The following is a 24918-nucleotide window of genomic DNA, read 5'->3' as shown; positions in this document are numbered from 1 at the left end:
TTTGGAACCTTAGTTAAACAGATCAATTTTCACTTGTTCTTCACATCTGCAGTTGGCAAAAAATAACCACTGGTGTTTACATCATTAAATCGATGTTGGAGTTCTCCTCAGTCAACTTTATTGAAGATTTTGGCTAGAGATGCAATAAAGATTTTCATGTCCTTATCTTCAGTATTATTGTAAAGCCACATTATTCCAAAATTATATTTCAAGTTAATGAAAACAAAAACAAGAAAAAAGATAACCTACACTTAAGCATTCCAAAAATTCACTCAATCTTTAAAAGGCTAGTTAATGTGGTACCATCCACAGAAATCACTGCAAAAATCCAAAATAAAACCTGTAACTAAGATTTTCCAAACAAAATGGTTCTTGATTCTACTCTCCAGATGTTGGGCACAATAATAATGAAGTATGAACAGAGCAGAAAAATGGAAGAAGATCACATCAGGAAGCTCCTGTAATTTTTAAACTGAAGTGAACTTGGGAAAGACGGAGTTACTTACCTTGTCCATTACTAGATCTACAGTTTTAAAACACCCATATAAACCTAAAGATTTAAAAACACTGTACCCTCTAAATTTTTTATGGAGTGCATGGCTGATTGAAGTGCCGCAACCCCCTTACATTTCTTGGTGCCACCACTCACACATCGTAACTCAAAAGGGTTGAATTGTACACACCTGCACAGGAATATCCAGGTTGCTGCACAGATGTATAGTTTAAAGAGAACATTGCTTATTAAGTTTTTTTTAAACCCACTGAAAAATCGAATAGCATGTTACTTACACGATTACAGGAATGCACTCACTAACGTTTGCAGTGGTGAGAAAGGGTATCAATTCAATCATAAAAACTAAAAAACACATACAAATGATAGGATGAAGAGCCTGAATGAGTATGGCTCCAACAGCACTCAAGAAGCTCAACACCACCCAGGACAAAGCAGCCCCTGTTTGATCAGCACCTCATCCACCAACTTAAAAATTCACTCCCTCCACCAGAGACACAGTGTACCATGCACAAGATGCACTGCAGCAACTTTTTGAGTTTCTTCAACAGCACTTTCGAAACCCGCAACCTCTGCCACCAAGAAAGACAAGGGCAGCATATGCATGGGAATGCTCTGTAAATTCCCCTCCAAATCACACACCATCCTATCTTTGAATTATAGCACCATTCCTTCACTGTTGTTGGGTCATAATCCTGGAAATCCCTCCCCAACAGTATTGTGCGTGGAGCTGCACCAGATGAACTGCAGCAGTTTAAGGCAGCGGTTCACCACCACCTTCTCAAGGTCAAGAATGGCCTTGCCAGCGATGAGCACATTCCAATAAACAGTTTTTTAAATTCTGAATTTTAAAGGCAGTTATCTGCAACAAAAAATACTTTGAAAGGTTCAAACATATTGCAATCCATTGCATGATGGGAATAATACAATGCTTTAAAAAATATGGCACGTGCTTTAACATGCCATTTCACAAATTTAAGACTTAGAATAATACAACATATGAGTTGACCACTCTTTCCATTGTACTTGTGCTAGCCTCCTTTGTAAAACAATCCAATTAGTCCCAATCCACTGCTCTTTCCCTGTAGCCCTCAACTTTTAATTCATGTATTTATCCAATTCCCTTTTGAAAGTTATTACTGATTCTACTTCCACTATCCTTCCATAATTAACTTAAAATGTTTCAGTCTGTACATTGCCTCTGGTTCTTTTGCCAATCACCTTTGTTGCCATGGTTCTTTTGCCAATTATCTTAAATGTGAGTCTCTGACTACCAACCATTCTGCCACTAGAAACAGTTTCTTACTCATAAACGCTCATGATTTTGAACATGTCTATTCAATCTTCTTTTAACCTTCTCTGCTCCAAGAGGAACCCCAGCTTATTCAGTCTATCCACATAACTGAAGTTCCTCATCCCTGGTATCATTCTAGTAAATTGCTTCTCTGTTGTCATCCTTCCTGTGTGGTCTGCAGAATTGGTCACAATACTCCAGCTGAGGCATACTCTACATTTCATAATCGGTTTAGCATAACTTTAGCTTTTGTACTCTATACCTATAATTAAAATGCCAAGAGTGCATAATCCTTTTTAATAGCCATCTCAACTTGTCCTGTCACCTTTGACAATAATTACGTCCTCGGCTCTCTGCTCCTGTACCCCTTTCAAAACAATTTTGGCTACTAGACAGATGCTTCTCGCTGCACCTCAATCTTTAGCTGCAACTTTTTGCCTTAATGCTTTGCCTAAAATTTATTAACCGAATCCTGAATGGATGCCATGATGGTTTATTTTAGCAGAATTATTGAAAAGCCCATCCGACTGCTCCGTAAAAGAAAAATGGATATCTTTGAGAACCGTATTCAAATTCAGCACACATTCCTAATCGGTGCAGGGCCACACTTGAACTGCTCAACATTACGCTATAATAAGAATCTAAATTGGATTGGATTTGTTTGTTGTCACGTGCACGTAGGTACAGTGCAACGTATTGTTCTGCGCACAGTTCAGACAGATTATTCCGTACATGAAAAGAAAATACATAGGGCAAATTTAAAATACACAATGTAAATACATAGTCACAGACATCGGGTGAAACATACAGGAGTACAGTACTACTCAGTAGAGAAGATGTGTGAATCAGTCCATAAGAGGGTCGTTTAAGAGCCTGGTTAACAGCGGGGAAGAAGCTGTTTTTGAATCTGGTAGAGCATGTTCTGACTTTTATATCTCCTGCCCGATGGAAGAAGTTGGTGTAGCCATCTGGGATGGCCACTTACAACCAGGAACAGATAAACTCGCAAAGCCTAGCGGGTAGAATGGACAAAGCAAGATTCAGGCAGGCTCAGAGCCCGAAATGTATATTTGTAAGCAAGGGGTCCAGACGGTATTGAAACTCCGACCAATTAGCATTTTGATGGGCCAATTAACATTTGATGGCCCATCTTCACCAAGACAAAGGACTGGCACTCGAGCAACCGGTACAGTCCCAGACATTTCGGCGCCACTCCCTGTTCAAGGGAAGCGTAAACAACGGGGTCAGTGACTGACTGGGACACGTCCAGCCATCCAGACCCCCGCCCATTTATTGGTTAGGAATCGAACAGAGTGATCAGGGATCACCCAATTAGTGGAGTCCAAACTGAAGTACCGCCCGAAATAGCGTGAAAACCCCCAAGTCTAAGAAAAGAGTCCGCCATATGTTCGTCCTCTCTTGGACCTGGCACCCCAGCCACGACCATTTCCAAGTGCAGCACCACCAGAAGCAGGTCCAAGTTAAACGCCCGCTACCAGACGGATGAGCCTAGCTGAGCAGCAGTTACTTCTCCAGACTCGATAGATCCAGAAGCAAACAACGGCCACTGTTTCTCTGACCTAAGCCAGGTACGTGAAGTTAAGTACAGGTTGTCTTAGTCGATAGGTGTAGTTAACTAATAGTGTTTATGTTGCATGACTAATTGTGTGTAAATAAAATACCCTTGATCTTGAACTAACTGACTGTTGTTTACCTCTTTGATCGATAGCCGGTTCCTTGTGGTGGTATCATTTGATACCTGGCGACTCTGAGCATTAGAATATAGATATGAAAGAGGGGCAAACCCACTGATTGCCGTAGTTGGAGCAGAGCCACACAGGAAAAGAAAGGCAACAGTTATTGGCGACATCTGACGGGACTCAACCCAGAGGTGACTGTGTCACTCCGAGTGAACCTACAAAAGCGTTTGAATTAGAAATTCAAATTGGCAAAGTAAAAGAAACCACAAGTGAAACCAGTATCGATCAAACCTCCAAAATTCGGAAGTGTGTAATTTGCATGCGTACTAACAAAGGGATATAGGTAACCTCGATAGATTTTGTTGCGTGAAACTTTTGGGAGTTAAACCGGAAAATAGCTCGAGCCGTACCCGTGTTTGCACCACCGCTTTACTCCCCCTTGTTCCAAATTTCTGGTCGAGACAGAAGAAATTGTAGGTATGGCCATGAAGGCAATGGAACGCCTGATGCATCCACAAGAGCCCGAGGTCGCAGCGACCAACAGATCAGAACAGTGTCCCGTATGGGAAGAAGAGCTTAGGAGATACCTTAAAGGGGAAAGGATGGCCCCTATGGTCGGAATTCTGCGCAAATAAAGAAACAGGTCCTGGCAGCATAGAACAGACTTGGTGGGACAGCCTGACCGAGATCCACAAGGAAAGTTTGAGTAAGGTTCATAAGCCGATGGCAATCGTATCCTATCTGGCACAATTGCGAGGAACAGAGGAGGTCGTGAGGACGCTCCGTAGACAGCTTGAGGAGAAGGAGAGAAGTAGAGAGGGAGACATTAGTGAAAGCGAGAGATTAAATGTGCAGCTCCGAGAGCAGCTAGCGCCGAAGGACAAGGAGATGGATGATGTCCAGAGGGCACATCAATCTTGTCTCGCCCACCTCACCAGCTTCCCGTTCAGTATAAGGGCTACCAGGACAAGCAACGTGCAGTACTGGTAAGCGAAGAAACAGAGAACCAGGTAGAACAATTGAGGAAACAATGCGATGATTTGAAAGCAGCCCTCCGAGCACTCTACAGTTCCACCATGGAACAGAGGCAGAGTTCGGTGGATCATGCCAAGTGCAGGCAGCAAATTGCAAAATTGCAATCCCTGCTAGCTGTTCAAAATGGGTTCAGACATACTTTTGGCCCTCAGCTAGATAAGGAAGACGGCCTCGATTGGCAGGAACTCAGTGAAACGGCCCAACGGTACGCGAGTGAGACCAAAAATCAGAATAGAGCCCCCCCGGGCCCCGAAAAGAAAAACACCCGCACCACCGACTGCACAGGCAGCACCCAACCCAATGAACCCCATTACTAGGCAGCGCAGAGTCACCACAGAAGACCAACCCGATTTTGTGGATACAACCCCATTAACCATCACCCAGTTAAGAGATGCCCGCGATAAGATTGAGACTTTCCACCCCACATCAGACCCACACCACTTTTTCGAACTAATGAAGTAACAGACCCTCATGTACGGTTTAGACGAGAAGGAAGAGGTAAATTTATGTGCCTTGACCCGTCAATTAGTTCAGCCCTTCCCGACCCACAAAATGTAGGAAGAGGGAGCCTCCAAGAGATGAAAATAGCCATTTTAGACGCCATTGGCTACAATAGAGGAGATCCGGCAGAAGGACTCAACCGGTGCCGACAGAAAAAGGGAGAGTATCCAACAGCGTTTGCTGAACGCCTCTGGATCCATTTTACCGCAGTATTTGGTGAATTAGCCTGCGCCCGTTTACCAGCAGAATGGACCTGTGCCCCAGTATCCCATGCCACAGAGTCAGGACAGAAGGCATGTGCCAGTTACGACCCCTCAAACCCGGCACACAGTGAAGTGTGGGTTCTGAAACGCTTATCGAGAGCTTGGGAACAGTTTGTACAGAGAAAGACAGAGCAGGAGAGAGGAGACACCACAATGAATCCAGTAAGGGCTCACCAAGATCCCGCATGGGTCAATGAAGGCAGAGGTACAGCATAGCACCCTAAAGCACAGGAATGTTATAACTGCGGACAGAAAGGATATTATGCATGAGAATGTCAAGCCCTCTGCGAAGCAGCAAAGGAATCAGCACCCAAACGCCCCCGCCCCCCAGAAACAATGGCAGACCCATGCACAGTGTTAGCGTTCGAGCAGACAATTTGCCCACGAACGGCGCCGATTGCCGGCGTTCGGGCTCCCCAGCTTGGGCCTGCGATACCCTTTGGGATAAGTCCAGAAGACCGGTAGTTGCAGGCACAGTCCGGGGACACCCCGTAGAGTTCCTTTGGGACACAGGAGTCTCGAAACACATTAAACTCCTCCACCATGTACCAGAGAGAGATACGGCCCACCACGGACCACCATTAGCTTGACAGGTCACCTCCAGCAAGGACACATCACAGCCCCTGTGGACATACAGCTTGGCAATATTGAAACAAAACACTCGGTCTTTACTTTAGTAGATTTACCCCAGGCAGCAGAACACATCCTAGGCATAGATTTCATGAGTGCACACAACCTTTCGTTCGACCCAGTTCATGGATGTATATGGAAAATATAGAGCCCCCGCCACGCTCACATTAGGAGATTATGCCCATAGAATTAGCTCAGTAGGAGAGTACTGGTTTGATCCACAAACCACTACCACAGATAAAACGGTTAGGGCGGTCTTGAAAAGACAGAAGGCATCGTTTGCCCAGCACAAGCACGACTGCGGCAAAATCCCAGGAGTGGTTAACATTACAGGTCCCAATCCTAAGCCCCAGAAACAATACGGCTTCCCCCAGCAAGCCAAGGGAGAGATAGCTAAGATAATCCAAAGTTTATTAAACCAAGGAGTGATTCAACCCGTAGCATCGACGAACAATGTCCCAATTTGGCCAGTAAGAAAACCAGATGGTTCATGGTGACGGACCATCGATTACAGGGAATTGAACAAAGTGACCCCACTAGCAGCCCCCACCGTTGCCACGAGTCCCAAGACCATGTTAAAACAGGGACTCCAGTCGAAATTATTCACGGTATTGGATATTAGCAATGGCTTTTGGTCCATACCACTGGACAAAGCATGCCAGTATAAATTTGCGTTCACTTTCCAGGGACAGCAGTACACGTGGACGTGCCTTCCACAAAGCTTCCACAACTCCCCCTCCAGCTTTCACAATTGGCGAACGGCTTATCTAAATTTTCCCGCCCTGAATGCCTTGCTCAGTATGTGGACGACTTGCTCCTACAGACTGGCACCAAGGAAGAACACATTTCACTTATTTCTGAATTATGAGAACTACTCACGACAATTGGATGCAAAATTAACCCCAAGAAAGCCCAAATCCTCCAGTCCTTGATGGAAAAAGGATCACAGGATGTGGTATTTATGTAGCGGATGCGCAGGGACACGCTTTGAAAGAGATAGCTTTAAAGTTGCCTGGACACTTAGGTTCGCAGGCAGCCGTGTTAGCAGCCATTGCTTGCCTTGTCCAGCACCCAGATTCGTTCCCGACCCCAGCAGACATATTCAGACAGTTTGTACGTCTGCAACAGCCTGACAGAATTCCTACCCTTGTGGGAATCTAGAGGATTTATTTCCGCCGACGGAAAACCTCTACCCTCAGCGCTATTACTCAATCACATCCTCCAGAAAGCTAAATGCAGGAAATATGGCATAATTAAAGTACGAAGTCACCATCGTTCCTCCCCACCCGATAACGTGAAAGCTGACGCCATAGCGAAGGCAGGCTCACGACATGGACAACCCCCAGAGAGTGCCCCAATACACGTAGTTCAGGTCTCACTGACCAACATCCAGGACTTAGCCCAGGCACAGAAGGAAGACGAGACATTGAAGGACATTTTAAAAGGAAACTTACCAGCTCCCTACGAAAAGTTTAAAAGTTCTTTAACAATCCATGAGGGAATCATTTTAAAAGATGGCATTGATGTAGTCCCCACCCAGGACAGGAATGAAATAGTTTGTAAATTCCATGACGGACATGGACACCAAGGGATTGAATCCACCCTTGCCCACCTCAGACCTCTCTGCTGGTGGCCTGATTTGAAAACCGACGTATCCCATTACGTCGAAAATTGCTTTATTTGTGCACAGAACAACCCAAATAGATAGGCGAAAAAAGCCCAGCTACGACACACCCGCCCTGTAAATGGCCCGTGGATAAACTTAGTTAGATTATATTGGTCCCCTCCCCCCCTGCAGAAATGGATGCAAATATGTGTTGGTGATAATCGACACGTTTACAAAATGGGTCGAAGCTTTCCCCTCGAGAACAAATACAGCCAAGGCCACGGCAAATATCCTAACCGATGGTCAATGGAGCACCTAGTCACAGCCCCCTGAGCATCCATACCTCCACTACAAGGCCACTTGCAAGCGAGATATGAAGATGGCAGATATTGACACTGACAATGGCAAGACAGTCCCTGTCAGCTATGATCTCTGGAAGCTGACTGCTTGAAAGGGCATTGAAAGAGGCGAGCAGAAACAAAAAGCTCAGGGAAGAGGGCCCACAGCAAACCAAGGCCAGCAAATTGTGCATCTTCTCAGCCCACTGTATTCCTTGTTGACAAATGTGACGAGACTGGAAGGCTGCCAGCAAAAAACAGTTTCTGTAACCTTCAACCATTTAATAGATATAAAATTTAGCAACAGAAGCCTGTTAAATGCAACTGTTTCATTCAAATTCATCAATACATCATTGAAATCGCTTCCTGATCTTCACCAAGATTATTTTCGTATTTATAGTCAAGAAAATTGCAGCAATCACTATAACATGATCTCCAACAGCTTTTGATAAAAGTTCCACACAAAAGGCTAGTATTAATCAGTCTCAACGCAAATCATGGGAATGGATAAAAAATTGGTTGAATGGCAAGAAACAAACAGTTATGCAAGAGGAGGGGAATCGGTGGTAAGGGTAGAGGCTGGTGAAACCCGACCCGTATCATAGGGACAAATAATGGGACCAACAGTAATTTAAATCTGGGATTCAGAACTGAGTGCAAATTGGTTACATTTGCCGATGATGCCAAACTAGACGGGGCAGTAGGATGGGACTCAAATGTTTTGGCAGAATAAATTTATTGTGGAAATGTGAAATATAAAGTACTGGCATCAGACGGGGAAAAAAATCAGAAACATACACACGAATAAACGGTATCAAAATAGCTGAAGATGGAAGGTAAAAGAAGCCTGTACATTAGTAGAATTAATACTGAAAAAGTCCCCACAAACAATTTACAAAAGCAAGAGAATGTTAAACCATATTGTCAAAACAATAGTAAAATAGGTTGCTGGTATGTTACTTTTGAACAACACCTTGAATAGTGTCCATGTTCTCATAAAAGGCACAAGGAGAAAATCAAGGGCTGGAAACAATGATTTGAGAGACATTATGTAGATCCTTAATGTCAAATATACCTTACTTATGTGAAAAGATGGGAGATAATTGGGTTTTACAACCTTGATGGAAATACCCAAGAAGTATTTTTAGAACTATAAATGTAGTAAAGTGCACGAGAAAGATATGTGCAGAAAATTACTTGAAGCTAAACTTAGTGGTACATAAGGGGTCATAAGTTCAAGCCAGAAAATGCAAATGTATAATATCAATAGGTTTTATATATAAAACGATCAAAATATGGAATGTGCTTAAGATAGAAAAGTGGTGATGAAAACATTAGAATCATTTCATAAAAAAAGTAGGAACACATGAATTAAGAAAAAAGTTCAGCTAGTTCACTTTCTACCGTCCTGATAAATAACATGACACCAAAATAGTATTGTTGACTCAACATGATTCACAAGAAGCTCAGATGTGACTCAAAGGAAACACTGGTGGTGGACAGTCACTTTTCCCACCAATGCATGCCCCTTTTACCTCGTTAAATGTCCCAAAACACTTGTAAACTGTTCCCAAAGGCTATTTTATTTTCTATAGATTAACCATTCATTTAATTAAATATTGTTTCTGCAGGTTTGCTTTGAATTTATCCCTCTTACATTGCAGTCTGTGTTCTTTGCACCTAATACTCTGTAAGGATCTGCCATGGCTTATGGTATCCACTCCCGCTGGAATCCTAAAAACAGCAATTAGATTACCTGTTTTCTTTTTCTAATCCAGTGAGAACAAGCCCAATAATCATTCTTTATAATCCAATGCTGAGACTATTCTGGTTGCTCTCCTCTGTATCTTTTCAACAAGTGCATATCTTTTTTTGCGCCAGCCAGAACTGTACACAATATTCCAAGGGCAGTGGTGTTGACTTCTGTAGTGGTAGAATTACCTCAACATTTTGGCACAAATGCTTATCTTTTAATAGGTCCCAACATCCGATTTGCTTTAATCACTACCAGCTTGGTTTGGTTTGTTGCCTCAGATCTTTCCTTTTCCATGAACTTTATTTTCAATTTAAGTAGTAATTAATCCCTTCTTTATATTGAATTTCATCTGCTCAAATCTGCGCTATTTCCATGGATGTTCAAATCATCCAGCAGCTTGTACTATTCAGTTTTAAAGTCCACAAACGTTTATAAGTTTTTCATTAGCGCAAATTAGGCCACTATGCTGGTGACTCCTGGCTCCAGATTATCTATAAAGATGGTAAATATCCCCCACTAGAGACATGATTGAAGGCTGCTGACGTTACACAACTACTCTGTGGATTCTACTAATTCCATACAATGTTTTTTTAAATCCCCGCTGATTAACACCTTGTACTTCCAGTACCTTTCCAGATAACTGCATCAAAGGCTTTGCGGCTCACAATGCCATCTTCTCTACATCTATGGGAGACCAAACACGGATTGAGGAACCACTTTGTGGAACACCTCCGTTCAGTCTGCAAGCATGACCCCATGAGTGGCACAATGGTTAGGGCTGCTGCCTCACAGCACCAGAGGCCCAGGTTAGATTCCAGCCTTGAGTGACTGTGCGGAGTTTGCATGTTTTCCCAGTGGTTGCGAGGGTTTCCTCTGGATGCTCCGGTTACCTCGCACGGTCCAAAGATGTGCACTTAGGTAGGTTGGTAATGATCAATGTGCGGGGTTCTGGGGATAGGATGTGGGAGTGGACCTGGGTAGAATGCTCTTTCGGGGGGGCCAGTGCAGACTCAATGGGCTGAATGGCCTCCTTCCGCACAGTAGGGATTCTACGATTCCAGTCGTTTGCTGTTTTAATTCGCCGTCTTGCTCTCGTACTCATATTCCAGTTGTCGGCATGCTATAGTGTTCCAGTGAAGCTCAATGCCAGCTCGAAGAACAGTGTGAGGCAGCAGCCCTAACCATTGTACCACTCACAGGGTCATGCATACGGATGAACGGAGGTGTTCCACAAAGTGGTAACTCAATTCGTGTTTGGTCTCTCCAAGGTTGAGGAGATTTTGTTCTGTATGCCAGACAGGCCAGTACCAGTTGTCTTCTCATGCCCTGTGTTTTGACAAAAACGGTTTTGAACCTTTTCACTCCACAGATCGGCTGCTGGTCATTTCAAATTCATAGGAATTTCATCCATATGGCAACCTGTGTCTTTGCTTTTCATGATGCATCCCTTGAAACTGGTAAATTTAGCTTCAAGGTCTTTTGGCAGTCTGAGCAATCTTGGTCATCTGCTGCCACACCAGAAATTATTGTTCCATAAAGCAGCTACACCAACTAGCAGTTGCTCTGAAATCTTTGCTGATTTGGCCCACTGAAGTGCATACACACGTGTTGCATTTCTGGTGATGATGTAACCACTCTGATGATTTTGAGGAGCAATTACAATGCATTTTCCTCGAGATCAGGACAGTGGTCTAACCCTGTTCTCATGGCTCATTTGGTCTTGGGCAGATTCCTCCCTCCATTCTCACACCAGTTTCTCACCAACACCAAATTTCCTTATTGCAGCCTATCTATTTAAAGAGTTCGCAAATGTTATGACTTTTAGCTTGAAACAAACTTCATACTTCATCAGTTTTGTTGTCTTCGCCATTTGCTACACAGGGTCTGCTCATTTGCACCTTCTTGATCTCTTGTGCGAAATTATAAGCTAAGTAAAACATGCATTTGTGGAGCAGGAAATTGAGGCTGACTATAACATGTTGTGATTGAAGGGGCGTGGGGTCAACTTATATGCCAAGTATACGCAAAAACACAATGTTTGTGGGTGGAAAAATGAGTCATCTTATATGCCACGATCTATGATACATATACTGCACAGCGTAGATACTAACCCAAGTCAATGCTAATGCTCCAAACAAGCCTCCTCCCAATCCTCTTCCCTGAGCCTTCATAGCATGCTTTTCAATAAGCGATTTTCATTTCATTTGATTCCTTCCTCCTGCCTGCATTTCTCTAGCTCCCCTTAAATACATCGACGTCATTCACCTCAGTTACTCTGCAATCTCATGGTAAAGGAGTTTCTCCTGAATTCTCCATTGGATTTATTAGTGACCCTCACATTTATGGACTCTTGTTCTTCCACAAAAGTCAAAACATCTTCATTACATCTATCTTGCTAACTCATTTCATAATCTTAAAGACCAATGCTTAATAAATATTGTGACTGTTTTGTTAACTACAGACAATTTTTCCACAAACAGCCACATTATTCCTTTCTAAGCATAAGTTTTCAACTGTGTTATACCTTACCTGCCCTGGAAGTAGGACGCTAGCTCAGATGCTTCATGGTTGAGGCTTCTCAGGTGTACAATTAAGTTTCCAGAATTAGTAAACATGGCGCCACATGTTTTGCACTCATAGATCCTCGGCTTTCGAATAATGTGCCTTGAAACACGCATATGGTGCTTATATTCCCCAAACGAAGTAAACGTTGCACTACATATCTGACATCGGAAACATCGTTTGCCTTCATGCTTGAGACGATGCATCTTTAAGGAGTATGCTCTTGTGAACTTTTTTCCACATCTGTCACACTGGAAGGGTTTTATACCTAGAAACAAGTAGTGTTTTCAGTGACTAATATTTAACTTAATTTAAGAAAACTACCATCATTCCCCCAATTTCTAAACTAAAGAAGTGTTGTCAGCAAATTTCACAAACAGCTCAACCTACTCGAAGAACCAGAAAAAAAACTATCATTATTGATTAATGTCCATGCCTGTTAAATGGTAGAATTTCTACAGACTGCAGTGTTAAAATCAGTGAACATCGAAAGAAAATTACACTGCCCCAATATTCAGTAAAACTTTACCTAGAATCAAACGGATAATATATTTATTGTGAACAGGAATTACTTTCCTATGATTGCTAAACGATATCCTGAAACCACAAAAATATACAGTCTGCAATTTGCATGTAAATTACAAATATTTAAAAAGTTACTTTTGTAATCTAAACGGGTTTTAACAAAACCCCAATTTGCACACTTTTTGCGCATCCAAGTCAGTCCTCTCAAACGTTAGTCAAATTCCGGACAATAAACTGGGAGGAAAAATAACAGCCCAGCTGTTGTGTTCATAATGTAATTTACTAATGTGTTAAGGATAACATGGAGTTTTAAAAAAAATTTAGTGTACCCAATTCATTTTTTCCAACTAAGGGGCAATTTAGCATGGCCAATCCACCTACCCTGCACATATTTTGGGTTGTGGGGGCGAAACCCATGCAAACACGGGGAGAATGTGCAAACTCCACACGGACAATGACCCAGAGCAGGGATCGAACCTGGGACCTCAGCGCATGAGGCCGCAGGGCTAACCCACTGCGCCACCGTGCTGCCCTAGGATAACATGGAGTTACTCTGCAATGGTTAGAAACAACTGTATGCATGACTATGTCATAACTAAGTAAGTAAATGTGTACCAAAGCCATTTTCATGTAAAGTTCATTAATCTTGTAGGTTAAGTCTGCTGTATTCATTTAATTTTGTTCTCTGTAACTCAATGTACAGTTCCAGAAAAAGGAGCAAGATCATAATCGATATTTCACCATTGATTTATGACATGTCAAAACCCATTCCACATTACTAACAAATGCCAATTATTAAGATAGTTAGAACCACCAATTCAGCATCCAATTAGCATCCTTTTTTTGCCGAAGGTTACTTCAATTTATTAGGAGAGGAAAAATTCAATTCAGTCGCAAATTATTATACAAAAGAACAGTTAATATATGATTTCACTCATACTGAAGTAGCTCTCTGCTGAAAAGGCAGAGGGAAAACAATTTTGCTATTTTCCTTGAATTAATTGAATAATGCCATACAATGACTCCATGGTAGAAGTAGCAATAAGTGCATACCTCCTCAGTCTATCTCAAATATGAGATACAGAGAGCATAATACAATATCTGCTTTTTCCTTCCAAACAAAATGAATGTGAAGAAGATAGCTAGAATTGAGATTTTAATTTGCTCCAAAAATTGCCTAATTAGAAAGATATTTAATAAATCTTACAGGTTAATTAAGTAGTACAACTGTCATGGTGATAAAAATGTTGCATAGCAGATACTGTTTTGATGTACAGATGGCTTTTTCGAAATCTACGATCAAACACTTTTTTGATTAGGAAACCATTTTTATCTTTAAGTGCTTAAAACTTCTGTGATGGTTTTGATACTTAAAAAATAAGGTGAAAAATATCAAAAGTTCTATAATCTTGCATACTGAACATTTTTGAACTTTCTAACTTCCTGGCTTTACAAGTGTCAGTATTAGCCTTCAACAGTTCAATGTTTTACGGTTACTACGCATTAATTAATTCCTGTCCCATGCACTAAACCACATAACAGCAGGCTGCCAGTCCTTAGTATTCACCCATTTTTCTGTCTCACTGTGGGAATATTACTTAGCCTCTGGCAGTCAACTCTCCCTGGTGCCAAAGTTCAAATTAGGAACTTGGTAATGTCAGTAGGTTGTCAATGCCCATCACGTTCTGAGACAACATAATTTAATACTCCAGCCTGAACTTCAAATGCCAGAAACACTGGAGTTAGATGTACTCGGTGAAACAATGCTTTGCCTACTGATTGTAAAGATAATATTTATACCAAATGGCAACAAGTTAAGCATTAAATATTGGAAGGTAATATTTACAAAACCTTAGACAACGCAGTATAATACTCCATCTAATAAACTCACAACCGTATTCCTCTGTATTTTTAATTTTACAACTAAACTATGTCACATGTTCCCAATTAATTAGGTTACAGCTCTTTACTAACAGATTAAATAAAGATTTCCAGAGCGAGTTACTTTGCCTATAAAATTGGGGAATATAATTTTTTTAAAATCTGAATCATTTTCCCCACCCACTATCACCCTACAGTAAGAGAATCAATACTTCTTAAAAGTGTAAATACAAAGTGCTGTAAGGTGTCACAGTTAACATTCAAAGCACAACTGATTATATTAATCATGAAAATTTAAAAAAACTGTCAGTTGTGTTTTACAAATGAGGAACACCACATGCTGTTCTGACTATCTTGTTTCATCTTGGCCTATGTGCCAGAACAGACCTTCCATTCTTTAAACTCTGGCTGCCTTTGCATCACACTCTGTATGTTCCACCCTCAGCAATAGAACCTTCATCCGTGACGACTTTATACTCCGGAACTCCCATCACTCTTTTGCTACTTCTCTCCGTACCTTAAAAAGCTTTCTCTCTAGCCTGCATTCAGTATTTCTCAATTCTTTTGCCTTTTTGGGGCTCAATATTAATTGCTCAAAACCAGAAAATTCTAACAATTAAACTACAGATAAAATTAAGTGTGTGGCACACCACAATTTGTTTTAGCACAAGCAATACTTCAAAGAGAACGATCTCAACATTGAAGGTACAGTAAAAAAGGGCATAATTAAATATTAATTTATGACCTCTCATATTTGAAACTATTTTAATTGAGAAAGATTACTATGTGGAAATAAAATTTCAGAGATGCACAAATGCAATGGTGAATGTTACAAAGGATATTTATTGATAGCAATTAGCCTTAATATTTAACACTTTCATGTCCTCAAAAATGAGCAGCAGACATGAGGCAGTCTCATTTTATAAAATAAACTGATCAACCTTAAAGTGATACAGTTCATTAATGCAGTTTCAGTATTATTTTCCAGTGAGCTCTGGGGTCATCAGTAGTATTTATTATTTTTCTTTCTTTTTTCATGGGACTGAGAAAACCAACATTTGTTGCCAACTCCTAACTGGCCTTGAACTGAACATTTCAGAGGGCAGTTAAGAGTCAACCACATTGCTGTGGGTCTGGAGTCATATGTAGGCCAGACTAGGTCAGGACGGCAGATTTCCTTCTCTAAAGGTCATTAGTGAACCAGGTGAGTCTTGATGACAATCAATGTTAGTTTCATGGCATCATTACTGAAACTAGAGAAAAATTACAATGACTGATAAGTGACATCTGATGCCATTTTCTATGCACATAAGAATAAAATTGCATAACTTACATTTAAAAAATGTCATTAATATTATGCAGTCTGTAGGAAGAAAAATAACGTAATTTCTATCATGCCGCATCATATTTCTAAGAAGTGTCCTAAAACGTCACATATAATGAACCGCTTTGAAAGACAGGTACAGTTGTCAGGTAGGCAAACATGTAACAGTTATTTTGTGTGCAGCACACAAATCAATGATATGAGTAGCCAGCTGTCTGTTCTTGGTTGTGTTGGCCAGCGCAAGTACCAAAGGATCTTGGTTTGTATTCAACAAGGACAGTTTCAGCACTTTACTGAAGCAACAATCTTGGTTTTGTATTCAACTATGGAATAGGGTTTAAACCCTCTTTTTAAATTATTTAATGAAATGCGAGCATCACTGGTCAAGCCAGCATTTTTGTTGCCCATCCATAAAACTACCTGACTCAAAGTTAGTTTCGAACTTTAACTTCCGAACTTTACAAGCGTCAGTATTAGCCTTCAACAGTTCGATGTTTTAAGGTTACTACCCTACACGCATTCCCCCCTCCCCTACACACCCTTATCTCCCCCATCCCACCACACACTCCCCCACGGCATTCTTCCTGCCACCCACACACACTCTTCCCAGCTCCCCCCAAACGCTCTCCCGCCCTCCTCACACACACCGTTCCCCCCTCCCCCCCCACCACACACACTCTCCCGCCCCCACACATGCTTTCCTCCCCCAGATGCAGGCCTCCGTACATGCTCTCCTCCCCCCATACACACTACCCCCCCCCACCCCTCCATTCCCTGCACCCACTCCCTCCCCCGCAGCCACTCCCTCCCTCCCCCACCCACGGCCTCCCCCCTCCTCCCCACCCACGGCCTCCCCCCTGCTCCCCCACCCACGGCCTCCCCCACCCACGGCCTCCCCCCTCCTCCCCCACCCACGGCCTCCCCCTCCTCCCCCACCCACGGCCTCCCCCCTCCTCCCTCACCCACGGCCTCCTCCCTCACCCACGGCCTCCCCCCTCACCCACGGCACCCCCCCTCACCCACGGCACCCCCCCTCCTCCCCCACCCACGGCCACCCCCCTCCCTCCCTCCTCCCCCACCAACGGCCTCCCCCCTCCCCTCCATACCCACTGCCTCCGTCTCGCCCTCCCCCACACGCCCCCTCCACCATGTGCATCCCTCCCCCACACATACGCCCTCCCCCACCCACCCCGCAAACTCACTCTCCCACCCACACAGAGAAAATAAAAAATGAAAACTTATACATCTATTCTTACCTGAGTGAATAAGCATGTGCTGCTTGAGATTCTGGATGCGAGTAAACCTAGCACCGCACGTAGGGCATTGGAAAGGTTTATCAGGACCGTTTGGACTGGGTCTCTCCGTGCCACTTGTGGAAGGGTTGATGTAAAGTTGGTAGGAGTATTGTCCACTCTCCAATCTACAAGATAAGATAACTTCAATCTTAAAGTAGAACTATCCAAAGGAGGGCTGAATAATCCATTTGATCTTATCGCAATACAAAACATCTATCTTTTAGTTCCCAACTGGTCCCTGCAGTGCAACAAAACAACAACTTTGACAATGTATCTATGCAATATGTGGCAGCTGGTGAGTCTTGTAAAAACTCTGAAAGAAGTGTTCCCAAGCATTACAAAATTGGGAATATATTTTGACACTTAGAAAGACCCTGCACATTTCTGGCACCATGTCAGAAAATGGCTATGAGATAAGGTGAAACTGAATGACATCAAACAGAAATCAAATGTTAAATACTCATGAAATATTATTTATAACTTATATATCTGGTCCAACTTCAAACCTATGATACACAGAGGTACGAGGCAGGGGAGTCCGTTATCCCCTCTTCTGTTTGCGCTCGCTACCAAACCCTTGGCTATTGTGCTCTGTGTACCAGGGGAGTGGTCAGGTATCGTATGGGGAGGCAGGGAGCATAAGAGTTTCGCTGTATGCAGATGACTCGTTATTGTATATTTCCAATCCGTTTCAATGTATGGATAGGATAATGGGCATATTGGAGGGCGACTTAGGCGCTATTTCAGATGACAAATTGAATAAAGCCAAGAGTATTCCAGGTGAATGGCATGGGGAGAAGGGCAGATCTGAATGCCCAACCATTTAAGTTAGCCAAGAGTAGGTTCAGGCATTTGGGTATTGAGGTGGCTCATGACTGGGCCACGATGTATAAACGGAATTTGGCCAGCTTGGTGAAAGTTGATCTGAAGAGATGGACAACCTCCCACTTTCATTAACAGGGCGGGTGCAGACAGTCAAGCTGAACATCCTGCCGAGATTTCTGTTTGTGTTTCAGTCCGTCCCTATATTCTTGCCAAAGGCATTCCTTTGCAAGGTGGACAGATTGATCTCTGTTTTCTTATGAGCTGGCAAGACGGTGCGAATTTGAATGGTGTTTTTACAAAGGAAGTAGTGGGTCGTGAGGCTAGTGCTCCCCAAATTTGTTGTATTACTACTGGGCAGCGAAAGAGGAGAAGGTACAGCAATGATGGTGAAGGAGGTGTCGTGTGTGGAGGTACGTTTGAGGACTCTGGCTGCTGCCCCCCTCCAGTTTGCCCTAGGTGGCATTTTGGTATTGCGTGTGCGTGTAGGGGGAGAGACAATATACAGTTACTGGATTTTGTTTGGAAGGAGGTGTTGGAGCTGGAGCCACTGGAACTAGGGGGGAGGTGATTGATGTAGTGGTCTGCGCCACTCTGATTGCCGAATTCTACCGGAGTGGAGGTGAGTGAAGCCACTGAGGGTGTCGGCATGGCTGGGCATGAAGCAGAATTCCTTAAGTTGGGAAAGGTTAAGTTCGCCCTTCAAGGCTTGATGTGTGTGTGTGTGTGTTCTGGGCGAGATGGCAATTGCTTGTTCTTGCTCGTGAACCTGTTTGAGGACTTGTTGGTGGAGGGGGGAGGGGGGCAGTGTTATGGGAAGGAAATAGGGAGCATGTCAAACTGTGTGTATTGTGAATGATTGTGTTTATGCATATTCTGGTTTGAATAAAAATACTTTCCAAAAATCTTCAACTGGTGCAAGCTTCACATTTTATATGCACTAACCAAATATGCATATGGATAAGAATTAGTCAATAACTTTATGGAATTGCCCATCTCTCCCTTCAACTTTTCATCCGATGACTTATACTTATTCACATCTTTGTGATCTCCAGATGTAATGACGAGAATTGTCTCCTGGCTGGCCTTGCTACCTCCATTTACTTCAACTCATCCAAAATTGCCTGTATGATATTTTGCACCAAGCCCTTGCTGACTACCCCCATTCTCACTGACCTACATTGGCTCACAATGCACTCGGGTCTCAAATTTAAAATCTTCACATTTCTTGCACCTTCTACATCTCCAACGTCCTCCCTAAATTCTGCATTGTTCTGACTCAATTCACTTGTCCCTATCCCCACCCTTGCCACATTTGCTTTCAACTGCACAGGGACTACACTCTGGACGTCCCTCCCTCAACCATGCGAGATTATATTTTAATGCTTCAAGCCCGTGCATAGTATTTTTTTTGAAGCAAAGAGAGGCTAATGGTGCCATTTTATTCTCCTTGATTATCTGGTTTCTCCACAGGGAATGAATCCAGAAATTTACAAAAAACTGTAAATCTAGAGGAGAACATCCTTGAAAAATTAACCTCCAATTTACTGAATAGCCTGTTAGTTAATTTACGTACTTCATTTAGAAAGTTCATTTATTTGTCTTAGTGTTAAGAGGTCAGGTTCTGAACATCCCTTGAAACAGCAGTTTTGTGAGCATTAGGAAATGGATAGCATGATGCATACATTGTGTTTTTCATCATATAAGACTTTACGGTTGTGCAACAACACATGCTAAAAAATATCTTAAAGAGTAATGCTTTGGAGTTTCAGCCAGCAAGAAGAAACATTCATGAAGAACGAGATTAAGTAATCGTATTGGCAGCTAATTTGTCACCATTCTTGTGAGGGCTGAAGTGAAGATCTGGTATAATTCATAAGAAAGTTGATTTGATTGGGGGCTTGACATCTGTAATGGAAGTAGTTGTGAACAGCCATTGACCTCTGCCACCATATGTACTGTTGGTAGCTATAAATTTCTCCCATTATTTATATTATAAAAATTGACTTTTAGACAGAGCTTTTCCACCAGTACCAACTTCATTTTTCAGCTTAGAAATCTCGAATTGCTATTGCATATCATATTACTCTGTAGTACCATATATTAATTTACTGCAAAACTTTAATGCATACAGAAACTACGTACCTATCATCATCATCTGGGTGATTGTTGGTATTGGAAGTGCCTTGGAGCGTTGGTAGCCCTTCTGTAACTCCTTCATCTACTGAACCTGTTTAAAGAGAAAGGAAAATGGCACTGAGCATTTAACAAGACAGCAACTCACAATGCAAGACTCAACTGCTGCACATGCATTCTGCAATTAAATAAATATTTTTAAACATACTGTACTTTGGATTTGCACTTCACATTGTGCTGGTTTACTAATCTCCACAGCCACATCGCAACTTAAATCAAGCGAACAATTTTAGGCTCAGCTAACCTGCAATCGCATTAGTATTAAATACTGAATCTATATTCTCCAATCGGTCTTCAAGTAAGAGAATGATGCAAAGGATGGATGTAAAAGGAAAACATGCCAAAAGTATTGAAAACATTGGCAATACGCAGATTTAACAAATATCTAATACAAATAAAGAGATGATAGAAAAGATGGAATTCAAGTGAAAGTGATTAATATCTTACTTTTAAGGACTACTTTTTTTGGTAAAATTCTAAACATGATTTAATGAAATACTGCTTACTTATATTTTTTAAGTTGTAAAATATTTCAGAATTTCTACAGAAAATACTTAAAACTTTCAACTAGCAGCATTCCTGTTCCCTCAACAATCATTACTTAAAATGTAGACAGAATGACTGAACAGCAACTGTAGATCCATAAACACCTGCAGCATGACCCAATTTCTCAAGGCAACTCATAGCATTGTGACAAAAACAAAGTGCTCACTTGTCCCACCAACTGGCTTGAAGGAAGCCAAGATCAGCTTGTAGTAGAGAAATGGTAAAAAAATAAAATCTTCAAATTCTGAAATCAAAGATGATTATTCAAGATAAAAAATATTTTTGTTCCTTACTACCCAAATACAACTAAATATCATTACTTGATTATTAAACTTTCTGGAATACAAATCAACATCCTAGTTACGTGAACCATGGCAAAGATACAGCATTGAATATTATAAGAAGTTTGATTTCATGGAGATTTTGCATTACCTGATCATAGTGCTTTGTTAAACCTAGTATTAGTACATATATGTATCAATAGTTAAATGTTTTGTCATACGTACCAATAGAGGAAGACTGGGGGCTGATCAATAAATCCTCCTGAGCCTGTTCACTTCCTGGTACAGTTTGATGGTCACTAAGTGAACTCTGAGAAGCACTAACCGGCTGCGATACAACTTCATGACCTTCATCATCACTTAATCTTTCAACTTTGATCCGTACATCATCTTCTATTATAGGGGGTGATGTTGCTTTTGTGCTCTCACAGGCAGTAAATTCAGGTAATCTTCCTGTTCCCTCTGTGTTTAGGGTCTGTTCCAAGATCCTAGCGCTTTCCGTTTGTTTAGTTTTTTCAGTTTGGGTCCGACGATCGCCACCCAATGGATATGTCCACTGAAATGACACAGAAGAGTCCACACACTGCTGGGTCCTGTTGTTCTCTGAAAAGGTCACCGTAGGGTTCACAATTTGTGAACAATTGGGTTGAGAAGCAGATTCAGTGGGACTCTCTGGCGATATCATTATGAAATTCTTTCGCTTTCGACGAGACTCCCTTGGCTTACTTTTTTCAACAGAACTACATTCTGATGATACTGGCGATAAGCTGTCATCATGGGACTGAACGATGCAAGCTCCACTATTCTCCTGAGGCAGTGGAGGAACTGGTCCTGGCAGATTATTACTTGTATTCCACAGGATACTTGATTTCATGAACTCTGAACAGGTGTTTGCTACATGGAACATCTGCATATAGCTTGCAGCAGCCAATACATCAATAATGTTCTCAGTATTAATGGAAAGTGTAGCACTGTACGCATACTCCAGCAATGGTGAAAACCCACTAACAGTGACATGATTCAAATCCAAAATACACTCATCTGTGTCTGATTGATTTACAAGTTTTGCCCTGAAGAATTCACTGCAAGCAGCGAGGACCACCTTATGGGCTCTGAAGACGTTGTCCTGGACCCGAATTGTCACATCACAGAAATGTCCTTCATTACGGAGTTTGTTTAACTTTCCCAGAAGTTCTTGACCATGGACTGGAGAATTGTGTGTGAAGGTTTTTAGACCCATTATCTGTCCTCCTTGCTGTGTTCAAAATCCTTGTATCTCAAGTACCTATGGGAAAGACATTTATCTTTTATTTTGAACATTCAACTTCAATAAAGTAATAACCCCCTGCCTTATCATTGCAAACATCAGTTTAGTGGAGTAACTCCCATATGCTGGCAGAACTTACATTAAATAAGTTAATGCTGGCCAAATGAGTCAACTGTGCGTTTCTACCAAGAACTTCATTAGTGCATCATATAATAATTTTTCATGCACCTCATTCAGCACAGTTGGCACCATAATAACAAATTTTTTGAACTTAATCTGGATATAGAGGATTGGTCTACATAGAAAGGCAACAGTTCAAAATTGAGAGTTTATTGAAAATCTACTATTTTACTTTGTGACCTCATGCTATTAATTTTCAGCATCAATATTTTCCAACAAATCTAGCTCAATTTCAAGATGGCTGACTATTTAATGTTCCTTAACCATTGTAGTAGACAGTTTGCACCATCTGCTATATAGTTTCTCATTTCAATGCTTAAAACATACAACAAACCTTCAAATTCAGCACCAATTGCTGTAACCTGTGCCATTTGATAACCATCATTTCACGGCATGAATAATTCTTGTGTACTGAAGTACTTTGACAGAAGATTTCACAGAGAAACCGATTGGAAAGACCAGAAAAGCCACTTTAGAAACATTTACTGAACTAATATATTATGATGCATTTGATTTATACACATTTGTAGAACATATTCTTGTGTTTCCCGATGTCATATGCGAGAAACCCAGATATAAGTCACCTAATTTCAGTAGGATTGAATGTTAGTTAACAATGTGCGCCAAATTTCAAATATCGTGAGTTGTACAATTCTAAAATACAACCACCCATATGTAGTTGCCAGCTTAAGATTGTTTTAATAGTTGTTCAATCCATGTCAAAACAACACCGCTGACTGATATGTTTGCAAGACACAAAAGTGAATGTGACGGATTTTTTAAAAATTGTACAACTATGGTACGTACAATAATGCAGTTCTTCAGTGTAAGTCATGGTCACAATGCCATTAATCACTGGACGATGAAGCATGATTCAGTTATGATTTATCACTAACATTTAAAGAATTGTACTTGACCAACACCAAAGCTGTGAAGGGTTTGAGGGCTGGTGGATCAACAAGAGGGAGAAGTGGGACAAGAGTGGAATGATTTAAAGCATGTGCAGCTTCAAACTTCAGAACAAAGTCTACACGTTGAGTCTTCACTGAGTACACACTATCAACTTTTGCTTGGTATTTCAGGTATTTGAGGTGCTCATATGGTTCACTTGTTTGTGGAGTTAAAAGTGGAGGGCTAGAAATTTGTACAATTATATTCGGGAGACCATTGAGCTCATTTGTGGAAATAATGTTGAGGTGTATGGGTGTTTGAAAATGCAGCAATTTAGCTTGTATGGTTGAGCAGTGAATTGTAGAAGTGAAAGGCACATCAGGTACTACCCCTTTTCCTTTTGAAACAGAAACACGTTTCAATGCATTTTAAAAGTGGATGAATCATGACCTCAGGCAGCATGTGTGTGGCTCTGAGTGAGGCACTGAGCTGAGGCTGAAAGCGGCCCTTGCTCACAGTGGGGCCGCGCTGCTCCTGTTCGGCGTGTTAGACAGAGGCGGTGTGTCTGCCAGCCCAATGGGGCCATTGTTTACACGGGGCCGCGGTGTTGGACTGGGGTGTGGGACATACCTGTTGGTGCTGGTCCCCGGGCCCGGCTCTGAGAGACCTCCGCACCGCCTCGCACCAGCCAGTGGAGATTCACAGGTACAGCCCCGTCCCGGGCGAGGGGGTCAGAGAGAGAGACCCGGGCCTAGCGTCAGCGAAGGGGGGTTTGGGGGGGAGGGAGACTGAGGCCAATCCGGGGTTCGGAGTCTGAAGCGAGTCCCAGGCCCCAAAAGAGCAGGAGGCCGCCCGATCTCTCTCCTCCGTCCGCGCCGCGTTACATTCGAGGCCCGGGCTTGCTTACCGAACGGCCAATGTCGCAGCTCCCGTCTCTCCGGCCTCCCCGAGCCGCCGCCGCCCGCTCGAGCCGGGGTTTGTTTTGTTCCCAGCCTGCCCCGCGCTCGCCCTCACCGCCAACTGTCAATCAGGCTGGCCCGAGGGGGCGGGGTCACCCAGCACCAGCTGTCAATCAGGCTGGCCCGAGGGGGCGGGGTCACCCAGCACCAACTATCAATCAGGCTGGCCCGAGGGGGGCGGGATCACCCAGCACCAACTGTCAATCAGGCTGGCCCGAGGGGGGCGGGGCCACCCAGCAACAACTGTCAATCAGGCTGGCCCGAGGGGTGCGGGGGCAGCCGGCAACAAATGTCAATCAGGCTCGCCCGAGGGGGGCGGGGTCAACCATCACCAACTGTCAATCAGGCTGGCCCAAGGGGGCGGGGTCAACCATCACCAACTGTCAATCAGGCTGGCCCAAGGGGGGCGGGGCCAACATTCACCAACTGTCAATCAGGCTGGCCCAAGAGGGCGGAGTCAACCAGCACCAACTGTCAATCAGGCTGGCACAAGGGGGGGCAGGGCCACTGAGCACCAACTGTCAATCATGCTGTCATAATATACACCAGTATATT

At 42.7% G+C, this 24918-nt stretch overlaps 1 protein-coding gene across 2 annotated transcripts in view; it reads right to left on the bottom strand.

Annotated features, from left to right (window-relative positions):
- LOC140398221 (zinc finger and BTB domain-containing protein 44-like) overlaps positions 1-24431 on the bottom strand; it is a 48322-nt gene extending 23891 nt beyond the window's left edge. Inside the window, exons 1-5 of one of the 2 annotated variants that reach the window (XM_072486619.1) lie at positions 24312-24431; positions 21292-22351; positions 20189-20273; positions 17183-17346; positions 12164-12464 (exon numbers count right to left, since the gene is read on the bottom strand). In XM_072486619.1, coding sequence (XP_072342720.1) covers positions 12164-12464; positions 17183-17346; positions 20189-20273; positions 21292-22306 — 1565 coding nt within the window. In that variant the 5' untranslated portion in view covers positions 22307-22351; positions 24312-24431. Of the gene's footprint in view, positions 1-12163; positions 12465-17182; positions 17347-20188; positions 20274-21291; positions 22352-24034; positions 24269-24311 lie in introns of those variants that run through there. The other variant, XM_072486620.1, reaches the window with a different exon arrangement.
- Positions 24432-24918: the final 487 nt, after the last annotated feature.

The sequence above is a fragment of the Scyliorhinus torazame genome, chromosome 21, assembly GCF_047496885.1.
Source record: "Scyliorhinus torazame isolate Kashiwa2021f chromosome 21, sScyTor2.1, whole genome shotgun sequence".
Classification (NCBI taxonomy): Eukaryota; Metazoa; Chordata; class Chondrichthyes; order Carcharhiniformes; family Scyliorhinidae; genus Scyliorhinus; species Scyliorhinus torazame.
Note: the sequence above shows the minus strand (reverse complement) of the source record. Positions and strands in the feature narration are given on the sequence as shown.